Source organism: Hyaena hyaena, unplaced genomic scaffold (genome assembly GCF_003009895.1).
Source record: "Hyaena hyaena isolate Hyena2069 unplaced genomic scaffold, ASM300989v1 scaffold_55, whole genome shotgun sequence".
NCBI classification, from domain to species: Eukaryota; Metazoa; Chordata; class Mammalia; order Carnivora; family Hyaenidae; genus Hyaena; species Hyaena hyaena.
In genome coordinates, this window is record NW_024080687.1 from 4,272,433 (window position 1) to 4,285,991 (window position 13,559).

General features: G+C 57.1%; 1 protein-coding gene across 1 annotated transcript in view; it reads right to left on the reverse strand.

Annotated features, from left to right (window-relative positions):
* The window catches only part of TTBK1 (tau tubulin kinase 1), a 37,994-nt gene that overhangs the window by 9,656 nt on the left and 14,779 nt on the right, over nucleotides 1-13,559 (reverse strand). The window contains exon 13 of the mRNA XM_039231243.1: nucleotides 10,657-11,218. Within this exon, the coding sequence (XP_039087174.1) occupies nucleotides 10,657-11,218 (562 nt within the window). The remainder of the gene's footprint in view (nucleotides 1-10,656; nucleotides 11,219-13,559) is intronic.

The following is a 13,559-nucleotide window of genomic DNA, read 5'->3' on the forward strand; positions in this document are numbered from 1 at the left end:
GGGGGGGGGGGGGGGGGGGGGGGGGGGGGGGGGGGGGGGGGGGGGGGGGGGGGGGGGGGGGGGGGGGGGGGGGGGGGGGGGGGGGGGGGGGGGCTACTAGTTTGCTGTCCGGAGAGTGGATGAAATGTGCGCGCAGCAATGGAGTGTGCGTGTGTGTGTGCGGGCCAGTTAGTTGTGGCAAGGTGACCACCCCTCCGCACCCACAAAGCCTGTTGCAGGTGGAAGGGAGGGTGTGTAATGGGACAGACGGCGGCGCCAAGTGAAAGGAGAGGTCTAGGAAGGTTCCCATAGTCCTTTGGGCTTCATTGCCTCTCCTCCCCACCCCCCCCACTGCTTCTCAACTCTTTACTTGGGGGAAGGGGTCCACTCAGGCTCCGGGGCACCCTGAGCTAGGAAGCCCACTGGGTGGTATGGGGAACCACTGGGGATATTTGAGGGATGTGGTCCTCAGGCTAGGAACCTCTCCCTTAGGGAGAAGGATGCTTTAAAATGTTCAGAGGCTGACCCACAAGTCCCAGGAGGAACCTCTGTACCTAATGGGAATAATGCAAACTTTGGGGACTTGCCCTCCAACTTAAGGAGAGTGATTTGCAGGGCGCCTGGGTGGCTCCGTCGGTTAAGCATCCGACTTTGGCTCAGGTCACGATCTCGAGGTTGGTGGAATGAGAGTCCCATGTTGGGATCTTCTGTCTCCCTCTCTCTCTCTGCCCCGTCCCTGCTCGCACTCTTCTCTCTCTCAAAAATAAACATTAAAAAAAAGAGAGACAGAGAGTGATTTGCCACACTCCTTGTTACCAAGGACTGCTTATGGCAGTGGGCAGATTCCTGCCCTTTGGGTCGGAATCTTGGTGGAGTCTGGGGTAGGGTGGGGTGGTGTTCAGGCCCTCTTTAGGGGGTGTATGCTTCTATTCTCAGGTATCAAATCAACCCAAAGACAGCAGAGGATACTGCATTTTCCCACAGCCAGGCCCTCCCCCCCCCACTCCCTAAGCATGGTCTCCCCTGGCCACCCAATATAGACACATTTGCCACAGCTCTGCCATCCAGCGGCCCAGGCTCCCCGCCACCACTGCCTGGGCAGACAGCACCACCCCTCCTCAGAAAAAGGGACCGAGGCAGGGCAGAGGAGAGACAAGGAGGGTCCGGGGACCCTCTACAGAGAGGACCCCTACCTTTTCCTGGGATTGGAGGGGTCTACCCAATCCCCTTGGCTGGGGAAGCAAGGGTTAATGTACAGGTATGGCTCAAAGGTCCCATCGTTCCCCCACGTGCTGGGCACAGGTGTGCCCATTTTCCCCAAAACTGGAAATGCAGAGGGAGATTGATGGATTCAGGATGCTAGTGGTTGGGATGAGTGATGGGTGGTTATTGCTGTGACCCAAGCTGCCTTGAGTGTGTGGGGGTGTCTATTCATTACTGGGAATTTACTAGAGTATTTTTCACTGACCTGGGGTCCTGTGCCACCAGAGAAAATACTGCTCCTATCAGGAGGATCTCACTTAACCACAAACAAGTCCGCAGGACCACACACACACATTCAGGCACACACACCGTGAGGTCATCGACACGCACACACAGCACACAGTACACATCCCCACTGGCCGCGAGATGCCTCCTCTAAGAAGCCCACCTGATTTTTGAGTTCCCGGGAAGAACACCATCCCCCTTGAAGTGCTCCAGCCTTGGATAGAAGCGGAGGGATAGGGAGTCCTCAGGCTCACAGAGGATGCAAGTTGAGTTCAGAGTCTCTGCCCTTAAACCAGTTTTGTTTGGCTCACAGTGATTTTTCTTTAAAAAGTTGTTTTTTAAAATCAGATGCCAATAATCAAAAATTGGGAGATTTCACAAAAAGTTGGAAGAGAGTGGCAACAATTGGCTGAGCTGAGGATGGGGGGGTGGCGCTCCCATTTATCAGAGTCTCCAAACCTACCCACTCTCTGACACTGCTTGGCCCCTGTTGAGGTATGAGTTGGTGACACTCGACTCAAATCCCCATGGCCAGTGCTCACCAATGCCAGTACCTGCCCTCTCTGTGAGCCTGAAGCCCAGGACCCTCCCCCCATCCCAAATACCTCAAGGTCATGGTTCTGAGCACCTGCCTTCTCACTGTAGCTCTTACTCTACCATTTGAATCTCCAGAGCTGCTCTGGGATGGCAGGGGGTTGTGAGATAGAGAGGGTGGGGTCTCTGGAGAGACAGGGTTGGCCACTCCAATCCTGATACACTCTGGAGTGACTCCCACCTGGACACCATCCCACACCCAAGTGGGAATGGAGAAGGGAGAAGAGTCTGGCTCCTAGACAAGTCCCTGCCTCTTAGGTAGAGCAAGGAGGAGCCAAGCAGAAAGGACCATAAATAGAGCACTACACAGACTAAAACGCTCTAAGATGTCTATCAAACAAGACCTCAGTTATTCGGCATTGGTGGGTGTTTTAATGTTTTGGTAACTTAAATATTCTGATTCATCTCTTAAATGCAGGTAATACTGGAGCTACCCTCCTCGGCTATTATGAGGATTCAATGAGTTAATTTTGTAAAGTGCTTAGATCACTGCCTGGAGCACAATAAAGTACTGTGTGCCAGTGGCCATTAAATAAAATTTAAAAAATAATCATTGGAAGTCATCACTATATGCAGGGTGTGACTATAAAGTACGAAGTACAGCAAAGAATGCTGCCTCTTTACGAAGCTGCCCCTGGGGAGGCGCTTTCCCCCAGCAGGATACCCTTGCTTGAAACATTCTGACCTCTTTTCAAAGCTGCGCCTTGGGGAGGCTGTGTGTGTGTGACCTCCTCTTTGGGAAACCCCTGCAGAAAAAGAGCCTAACAACACCGCAGACTTAGAACTTCCCTACCCAGCCTGGGCCATACAACAAGCGACTATACTGATGCATGCAAACCATGCATGGCTCTGCCAAGCTGCACGTAAACTTGACCTGATACACGTAGTTCCAAATGGCCTTAGCTCTTTTCAGAAATCAGAGCCACCCTCAAAAGATAATAATGTTATCCGGATCAGCTCCTGTTAGCTCAGAGCGTTATGGCTTACAAGATACTCTCCCCACTACCAGAGAGGGTATGCAAAAGGATGTCCCCAAAAGGACAGAACGTTTGAATGATGATCTTACTTTAAAGGACACATCCTCTCCCACAGGTATCGGTTTGGGAGGGGAGGGGTGTCTGTGTGAAAATTCAGCCGCCTTTGGGATGCTTATCAGGATTCCCCAACTCCAAAAGCTTTGGAAACAGAAATATGTATTCAGTGCTAAAACAGAGGCTGAAGCTAGTGCCATCATCTTCGATAAGTCACAAGGCACTTTGGGATCTTAGAGTACCTCAGGGTTCTGGTCACCGAGTGGGAGCTGTGCTCAGGGTCAGGTAGTAGAACCCTCTGGAAAGGAATGCCAGCTAACAGAGTGCTTGATCTCATCTAACCCCGGAGAGCAGGGGCCCTGCCCCTACTGCTGCTGACTTTTAGAGCAGCTGGTGGACAGACTTCCCTTTACTTCACCCTCTGCCACTAGCTGGGGAAGATGGGAAGAGGGCCAGAGGGTAGGGGGAGGGGGGGGGCAGTGCCCGAATGTGGAAGGCAGGAGGGAGGCTACTGTCCATCCCACCCCCTAACCTTTGTGCTTTGTGTTTTCTGTCCTTTCTCTTCAGTGAGTCTATGGGTCAACCCTGACCTGACCACTCTTCTCCCCTCTGCCACAGCAGGGTGCAGAGTCACCCAAAACAGACTGGAGGGCAACAGAGGCTTGAACTTGGGAAGGTTCAGAAGTGAGCGGCTGGGATGAGGTGGGGGTGGGGCACAAGTACTGGGGCAGGAGTCTGGCTTTCATTCCTAGATTAGAAAGGGGCTCTTGGCCCAGACATCCTCAGATAAGAACAGATTTTAAAGAAAAGAATGTAGTGAGGGTGGGCGTAGCTCATGTGAACGAGCTATACACAGTGCCAGCCATGAGGACATTTCAGCCAAACCGCACTGACTACCCACTTATGACACCCCCAAATTAGGGCAAGGATGCTGAGGCCTCTACTCCAACCAGAGATAGCTGGGGAGTTGAAGGGAGTTGACATGGGAAGGAGGAAGAGTCAAGGGGAAAGGGGGATAGAGAGAGGAGCCAGAATGAGAGTAGGTACATAGGAACCTATCAAGGACTCCACAAATATTTTTCTGACTCCCTAACACACACACATGCACACTCACACACACCCACACACATATGTGGGCTGCAACACTGCAAATTCAGTGGGTGTCACTCACATTAGGGTCTGTGTAAATGGTACCCCCTGGAATTGCGCAGTGCACAGCCTGAGCATCTGTCCATGGCAGCCCTGCCACATGCCCAAATGCTCATATATAAGCACACTCACACTCACAAGTGTACATGCATGCCCACAAGGTTATTCACAGACACAGTCTCACTGCAATAAATATTTTGCAAACCTTCAAGCCTCAACCCTTCCTTCCCTTTCTAAATAGGCACTACCTTTCCTGGCACCCTCCCCACCACTACTCCATTACCCAGGGAAACAGAGGTGCTGGATGACAGGGCCAGGAATGAGGAAAGGGGACCTTGGGAGTCCCTGCAGTGGCAGGTTGGGGGCTGAGAAATGAGCAGAAAGGCCACAGCAATCTGGCACTCATCTCCAGAACCCCGTCTGATCTGCCTACCCTGTGCTCTGTCTTCACCATGGCCCCTGGGGGCCAACCGGCTTGGCTGAGCACTTACAAGCAGGAGTCACCCTTTAAGAGGGACACTGGTGGGGCTGCTGCTGTCTGGGTTGTCCTGAGCTCACAGGTGCCACCTCATCCTTAACAACCACCCTCTCTGCCACTGCTTCTAGACCGAGTCCCCTCACCGGAGTCTCCAGCTCCCTCTGAAGGCCAGACGCCAGGCCCCCATCCCTCCATCCTCAGCTCCTAGGGAGCTGGGCCAGGCAACCAATCTCACCAGGAGGTGGTGGCATGTATGCCTTGGGCCAAGGGCAGCCTATGGCGGACTGGGCTCTGGGCCTCCCGGGTCAGAGGTGGGAGGTAGGGGCTCTGTCCTCTGTGATGATGGCATGGGGAAGACTGGATCACAAGACTGCCATCCCTCCCCGTCACTGAGTACGAAGGCACTCCCTACCAACCTCCAAATCTGGCTGACCAGGCCCCACACACAGGGTCACAAGCCTTGCCCCACACAAACAGACACACTGTGGGAGAGGGTCTCAGTCTTCTGCCCCCTCCCCCAGGGGTGGACCAGGCCCCACCGCTGTGCCAAGAAATCACAGATTAAACAGAAAGAACTTCATGCCAGACTGACTGTGACCGGGCATGCCTTATCTCCCTGACACCTTGCTTTCTCCACTGGACTCTGGACCCACTAGTGGCTCCAGCCCAGTGCCTCCAATCCGTCCCTGAGGCTGCACCGACAGCCCCACCCCTCCCTGCACCGTTTGGCTGGCACCAAGCAAAGGGGGACGTTGGGGGGTGGGGGTGGGCATTACAGTACCTTGGGCCAACGTTACATGGGGCCGTATTGCATGATGGGGATGGGATGGGGTGTATGAGTGTGTGATTATTGCGACCTGGGAAGGAACCGTGATCTCTGCCTGTTCCCCACCCCCCCCACCTGCCCCCTCCAGGAGGGGGGGGAGCCCAGCCTAGGTCTTGTGGGTGAAGCGGGCCCACACCTGCTGCAGCTGGGACCGCGAGATGCGGAGCACCGAGGGCACGAGTCTGTGGTTGCCGGCGGCGAGGGGCGCGTGGCGCCGGTGGGGCGCCCGCACGGGGCTGCTCTCCGCCGAGCGGCTGCGCTGAATGAGGGAACCGGAAGAGCCGCCGCCGCCAGGGTGAGGGTAATGCTCGGTCTCCAGCGTGGAGGAGGAGAACACGGAGGACGCCAGTCGTCGCAGAGGGCTGTACCGCGGGAGGGAGTGCCCCGAGAGTCTGTCCTCCTCCAACTGAAAGAGACCAAGAGAGTGGAGGGAAAAGAGGCGTCAGGCACAGACTCGACAGCTCCGTCTCGGGGGCCACCCACCGCTCACAGCCCCTGCGGGCGCTGGCGTCCAGGGCAGGGGGGCGGGGCAGGGTCGGCCAGGTGGAGGGGTGCACACTGCCCCGTCCAGCCTCAGAACCTAGCCTCTGGCCTCCGACTCCCTTCCCAGTCCTCCTCCTCTCTGGCACTTCTCACGCCACGGTCTCTGCAAGGAGACCTTGGTCACTCACCTCCCCTGGGCGACCTTCCTGCCTTAGCCCTGCAGAGCTCAGAGATCCCCCTGGGCTGAGGAATCCTCCCCCGTGCCCTCCCCCAGGAAGGCCCCTCTGTAACTGTTACCTGCCATCTGTCTCCCCAGCTGTACTCCTTACTCCTCATGACATGGTCCAGAGAACATTCCCTGCACCCCCTCTGCCGGCACCCCAGGGGCGTGGCAGGGTCTCAGTGACTAAATGTAGCAGAAGGGTAGGACTCTGGAGTCTGGCTACACATGTTTGAATCCTAGCTCTCCCACCTACTACCTGGGTGACCTCAAGCAAGCTACTTCACTTCTCCAGCCTCAGCTCCCTCACCTGTAAATGGGGGTAACAACGGTTCCCACCTCATAGGGCTGGCACGCGGACTAGATGTTTATAATGTGCACACACTTAGGACTGCCATGGAGTAAATGCTGTGTCATGTGAGCTGCTTGATTATCCTCTAAGTCACTCTTGAGAGTGAGGAAAGGAATAGAGGACTGGGAGGAGGAGGGGCAAGCTGAAACCATTTCTCCAACGTGGCTTTTTCCCAGTCCCCTCCAAGGCTGAGCCACAAGGCAGCCCGTGGGAGGGGCGTGGCCGCCCCACTGACATCGGGAACAATCCTGTTTGTGCCCTCTTGCCCTCATGCCCCGAGAAGGAAAAGGAAAAGTGGGCCTGTGTGTCCCAGGCCTGTGGGGATGGAAATGGTGACCTGGATGTCCCCAGACCTTTCCCATCCTGACCCCTAGCTCCTCCTGTGACTGGAGTCAGTTTAAACAAACAGCTTTTGGTGGGGCCTGAGCGCGAAGCTGGGCCAGCTGCCAGAGAGCTGAAGGGGTGGGGGTGGGGGGTGGGACCAGGACACTCAGCTCCAGTGTCCCCTGACAGATGTCAAATGGGGACATGGGGACCCAACATGGAGCCTCCATCAGAGAGGAGAGCAGAGAGAAGGTTCTGATAGGACTGGCTTTGGCCCCACCCTGCTTTCCCTTCCCTTTCTCTTTGGCCAAGTCTAGGATCTTTCCGAGCTGGAGGTCCTGGCCGTGCTGAGGGTTAGGGGTCCGAGGCCCTCCATGCACAAGATAGAGGCACCAGCAGTTGCCCACAGCTCCCCTCGCAACACCCCAGCCAGAGCCTGGCAGCTTCCAGAGGGACTTGATCCCTGCGTGCTCCTGCCCCTTCCCTCACCTTCCGGGCCCACCTGACGTACCCTCTTGACGCGACCACCCAGCTTCCTAGGCAGGCTCCCTGTTCTAGCAAAGAGTTCTCTGCTCTCCACCTGATGGCCCTCGCCGACAGACACCCAAGTCCACAACTGTGCAGCCCTACCCACGCCTGTGAACTGTGGGCTCTGAGAGAGCCGGACCATGACGCCTCATTCATCTTTGTTCCCCAGCCCCCAGCACGCTGCCTGGCACGTGGCGGAGAAATGCCCCAGTGGTGGCCAAGCAAATGTCCATGCGCTCAGAGAATGCTGACCTGCTGTGTTATCAGCCAGAGACAACTGGCCAAGGATGGCAAACATCCCTCCCCCAAATCACACACACCCTGTCGGCTGCTTTCCCCTCGGCCTTAGCTTGCCAGCCACTCCTCATTTGCACCTTACAGTCCCTGCGGAAGAAAGCAGTGTGTGTGTTCGCATAAAGAAAAAGTTTCAAGTATCATGGCATTCACACTGAGGAGCAATACATGCTCTAAAATTGTGCCTGGTTCCACATTATCTTTGTCCCCGCTCCCCACAGGGGGTAGGTGACAGCATTGCAGGTGTCACAATCTTTAAGGATTGCTGTTAGGAGGAGGTTCACAGACCAGATGTTGAGCAGAGCAAGCTAGCTCTAGAAGGGTCTTCCCCGCAGAAAGGTGACAGGGTGGTTCCAATGCGCAGCCACTCTTGGGAGCCCCCGAGTAGCCTGGACTCGGGATTCCTTCCAGACCAAGGAAAGAAGGAACAAATGCACCAGTCCATTTCTCCGTCTTCCTATGCCCTTGACAAGGAAGATCTCTGCCTCCTTCACCCGGACTGCACTTTACTGAAATCCTCAGTAAAATATGTCCCGCCCCGTGTGCTCACACATACATGCGCACGTGCACACACACACAGGCCATTGTGCACACTGCTGTGCCCAAGGCCGACCTGCTGACATGGCCCAGCCAGCGGGTGAACACCTACGTGTGCATTCACACACACACGCACACACGCACACACGCATGCACGCACTCGGGCTTTGACACTGCACAACGCCGCTCTCTCTGGCCTGTGTTTGCTCTTCTGAACTCACAGGCCTCAGGCAGCATTCACCCAGCTCTACCTCTTGCCCCCTGGTGACCTTGGGCTAAAGGCTTAGCCCCTCCCAGCCTCGGTCTCCTTACCTTTTGAAGGGGGGGGTTGCCTTATTCGCGTTAATTGTTGTGAGGAAGACACACGTGAAATACGGAGGCCTTATTAAGAGCAGTGCCCCTCTGGTCACTGCCTCTGGAATTTTTGCTCTGATGATTATCAGCCCCCCGGCTTTGCTATCCCGGCTCCCAGGGTTCTCTGCGCTCTTGCAGACCCGCTGCACGCTCCACAGACACGCCACTGCATGTGCACACCCACACCCATGTGCACTCCTGAGCTGAGCGGGTACAGAAACGCACACACACAGCCAAAGAATGCTAACCAACCTGGCCGCCATGCACGATGGGGAAACCAAGGCCCACAAACACCTAACACCCCCTCCAGACACATGCAACTCAGCACCTGTCCACAGCACAAGCAGGACCTGAGCCCAAGACTGAGACTGAACATGACTCCCGTGCCCGCTTCCCCAACTCTCTCTCCTTACCCCCTTGGCCGGAATTCCCCAATGTAAGGATGTTTCCCAGGGCCTGGAAGGAACCTGAAGGTGAGAAAAACTCCCAGATAGCTCAGCTCCCTCTCTGAGACCTAGCTGGCCTGCAGTCACCAGGAGGGGACCAACAGAGAGCCCAGGTCCAGAACTTAGGCCTCCTGACTTGGATTCTGGGCTCTCTCTACCCTATACGACCCCTGTCAGTCTCCCCTCCTAGACTGCACTTCCCGTGGGTGCAAATGGCCTCTGGTGCCTCGGGGCCCCACCACAGGCTACATGCTCAGCAGGTGTGGAGTGACTAGGTATTGAACACACGAATGAATGCAGGAAAAGATGAGAGGGGAGCGAGAGGGAATCATAAACAGATCTTGCTCTTTCTCCTGCTTACCCAGTGCTGGCCCTGGTGGGCACAACGTCTAGGTCAACAACGCAGTCATGCTAGCCCACACTCTGCCCTGGCTGAGCCTCCAGTTTGGGTTGGCTAGGACCTCTCTCAGAGTCCCCGCTTTTTGAGCCCCCAGTTTTCCAGAGTCCAGGGCACAGCTGAGACGCACACCCCTCAGGATCCCAGCTCAGAGCCCCTCTCTCCTAGACATGGGGATGGGGCCTGAACACAGCCCTGCCCCGAGCTGCCCTTCTCCAGGGCACCCGCGTGCTCCCAGGCTGGGCCTCCCAATCTGCACACACAGCAGAGCTGCCCCTGGCCCCAGGCCCCATACCTTGGCATTTCCCAGAGCCACCTGGTGCACAGCCCTGACGTGGGGCGACTGAGTGGAACGCGGCACGACCCCAGAGCCCCCCAGCATCACCTCCTTGGCTCTTCCCAGCCCTTCTGAGGAGACATGCTCTCTTCGAAACCACTCCATGACGGCACTGCTGTCCACCCAGCCCTCTGGACATCGGCTGGGAACCCTCTGCCCACAGCCCCCTCAGTCCTTTCCCCAACACCTCTTGGTTCTGTCCACCTTGCCCCACGTCCAGAGCCCCTGACCGGGTCTAAGCCATCAGGGCACTCTCTGGCTGGCACTGCCATGTGGCCTTCCTGCGGGCAGTTCTGTACCCTTTAATCCATTTCCACACAGCAGCCAGAAGGCTCATTCAAGAGTAGCAAGGTAATCATATGTCACCCCCCCCCCCCCCCCCCCCCCGTTTAAAAGCTCTGGGTGGCTCACCACGCCCTCAGAATCAAGCTCTAACCCTTGAGCTCAGCCCCAAGGCCCTCTGGAATGGAGCCAGGGACCTACCTCTCAGCCTCATCTGCTGCAACATGCCATCAGGGCAGTGCTTTCTGACTGCCACCTCCGGGCCTTTGTACCCACTGTCTGCTTGGACCGGGGGCCCTTCTCCTGCTTTGTCACCTAGCTAACACTGCTCATAATGCGAAACGCAACTCAGAACATTTCGGGTTCCTTCTCTGGAAGCTCTGATTGTGCCTCAAGCATGGTTTTGGACCCTAAAACCTATCTACCTTCATCACAGCCTGCAACGGTTGGGTGCCAGTCAATAACCCCCATAGAGCACACAAGGAGCACATGGAGAGCACTCCAGGCAACACTATGGGCATTCAGGGGTGGGGGGTGGGGTGCAAGCCCAACCTTACCTGTCTCTGCGGGCCTGTGGGATCCGACTCTCTCCGTCGAGGGCGGGGTCCCGAGTGCAGGGGTGAGTGGGAAGGACTGCCGGGCGTGGGGGGCTGCGACGCCTCTGACCGGCCATCAGCCTGGCTGAGCGGGGGTGGTAGGGGCTGGGATGGAATCTGCCGAGGGTCCTCCTCAGTCAGCGTCTGCATGCCTCGTCCCCGGGGCCTGACGGCGGGCTCTGCCCCTGGCCGCCGCCGCTCCTCGCCCTCCTCAGGCAGCGGCCGCAGCTCCTCGGGCTCCTCGTCCGTGGTGCCCGACGTGCTGGGCTCGGCCCCCGGGGGGAAGTCCTTGAGCTCTGTCTCCTTGTCAATGATGACCCACTCCTTGCTGTCAAAGTCCTCCTCCTCGGCCAGCGGCACCGAGCGGAAGGCGTTGCTAAGGGCCTCCTGCTCCACGGAGGCTGACACGTCCATGCGGCCGCTGGCCTGCCGATCGGCGTGGCCTGTGTCCACTGAGAGCATCTGGGCCGGCTGCGAGGAGCAGGCTTGGCGCGAGGGTGAGCCGGGCAGATCCATCCGTGACCTGCAAAGCCAGCCCACGGGAGGCTCAGTGCCGAGCCTCTCCAGTTCTCCAAGGAACTCGAGTAGGTGGCCAGGTGCAATGTGACACCTACTGACCATTGTATCTCTCTCACTCTGGGCCAGGCCCGGTCACCTCCTAGATTACCAGCCCCCCACCCTCACTCCCCACAAAGCTCTCATTCATTCATTGTTTCATTCATTCCCTGCAACACACATAGTTGAATGATTACTGTGTTCCAGGAATACAAACATGCAGAAAACCTGGTCCCCGGGCCCAAGGAACGCTCTCTTCTGGACCAGCCGGGACACTGACTCTCCCTAAGGGCCACTTATGCTTGCTGGTGCAGTGCTCACACTCCGTCAGAGGCTCCCTCCTGCTGCCGCCAGGGCAAACACACCCATCTGGACTTTGAGTTTGCAGATGGGTTTTCAAGCTTCTTCTGCCACCACCTCCCAGGCCTGGCTGGCTGGTTTCACCACCCCTAACAGACTCCGGTGGCTCCCAGCCCCGAGGACAAAGTCTATATTCCTTAGCTTGGCACTCAAGCGTCCAGGCTAAGGCCCAGTATCCCCATTCTCCCAGCCAGACCCATCTCAGATCCACTGGCTTTTCCCGGAACTGTGCTTGTGTTCATATTTCTGTGCCGCTCTCTCCACATGGCCTGAGCTTCCGCACTTTGCTGTCCCAAGCACCTTGGATGTCACCTCTTGAGGGGGGAGCCTTTCCATCCCACCTGGGGGGCTGGCCTGCCTTCCCACCACTGTCTGTGCGCCCCTCTCCTCACAGAGTGGGCCACGTGTGTTTACATACCTGTCTCCCCACGAGGCTGTGAGCTCCACCAGCCAGGGACGGGGTCCCATCCCACTTTGGGGCAGTGATCCTACCTTGGGACACCTCTTCCATTGTTACGTTACACTGGGCCGTGAACCTCATATCACTGCCAGAGGTTCTCAACTGGAGGGGAGGGTACCAGCCCCAAAGAGAAGGTTTTGCTGGCTGGAGGAAGCCACACAAACACCAGCTCCCCTGGGGCTGTACACACCCTCACGCTCGGGCTGTGGGCAGGGGCTGACTCTTTTTATCCCCCCAGCCTCGAGCCTGTGAGAGAGAGGGGGGCAGTTCAGAGCCACGTGGGGCGTTCTCAACATCGCCCTGCCCTGGTCTGCGGGACCTATCGACTCCTCCCTCTCCACAAGATCTGTATTGATTTAATAAGGCTTTAAATGCAAACATTCCTGAGGTTGGTCACCCAGGGTCCCACACTGATACTCCCATGTGAATGGCTGATGTTGCTTCCTCTCCTGAGAGCGTGGTTTGTTTTGACGGACATAAAGGACACAGGGGCTAAAGGTGGGGGAAGGGGGGACGAGAAAAGGGGGGAAGGAGGGAAATCCAAATCCCATCTGCTTTATACTTCTTCCTGCTCCCAGGTGCCCCAGAGCCCACCCAAACCCTCTGCCCCACCTACGAGATCCTGAGCCTTCCCTCCCAGAAAATCTCTCCTCAGCCGTCTCCCCGTCCTATCATCCCTGAAACATGGGTTCACTCTGAATCAAACCAGCTTGCTCTTCAGGACTGTCTTTGTTCGGGGCATTCCCACCTCTCTTCTCCACTGATATCCCTTCCAAACTGCCATTCCTCAGTTCTCCTTGTTTCCTGAACCCTCTGGGCTACCATGGATGAAAATGTGGTCTTCAGTCCCAGGGAGGCCAACCTGTGTGAGTGTGAGTATGAGTGTACGTGTGAGGGCTGTTGGCAGCCTGAGCACAGGGCCCACATCCCTCTGTCCTGGGGGTGCCGTGGGGACTGGCATGGGGCTCTCCTGTCTTGAGCGCTGCTGTGCTTCAAAGGGGCGCTGTGCCCCATCCCAGAGGTGGAGTGCAGTTTGGAGCAGAATCCAGAGGAGGGGCCGTGGGTGAGATGGGGATGACGAGGCACACTGCATGTGCATGGTTGGGGAGAAGACCCCATCCTCTTAGGCTGGCCCTTGGGAAAAGACCCCTTCCCTGGTGTGGAGAAGACCTCAGGCCTGCTGTGCGGTGACGCCCCACCCAGAGAACCAAGCTGTCCCACCCACTGCACAGCTCAGCTGAGCTTCTGACTCTGGTCCCTGATGGCCATGGGCCACCCTCACATTTGCACCCCCCCCTCCTGTCCCAAAGGATCATTTTGGCTCTCAACTCTCCCTCCCACCAACCAGGTCCCCACTGTGACATTCAGATCCCTGAGCCCTGACCCCCAAAACTGGATCCACCACCTCCTGGAGTTGAGCACTCCTTGGGCTCTCCTCCCAGGCCCCTCCCCCATAGCTGAAGGGAGCCTAGTCAGCTGCTCTGAGGCA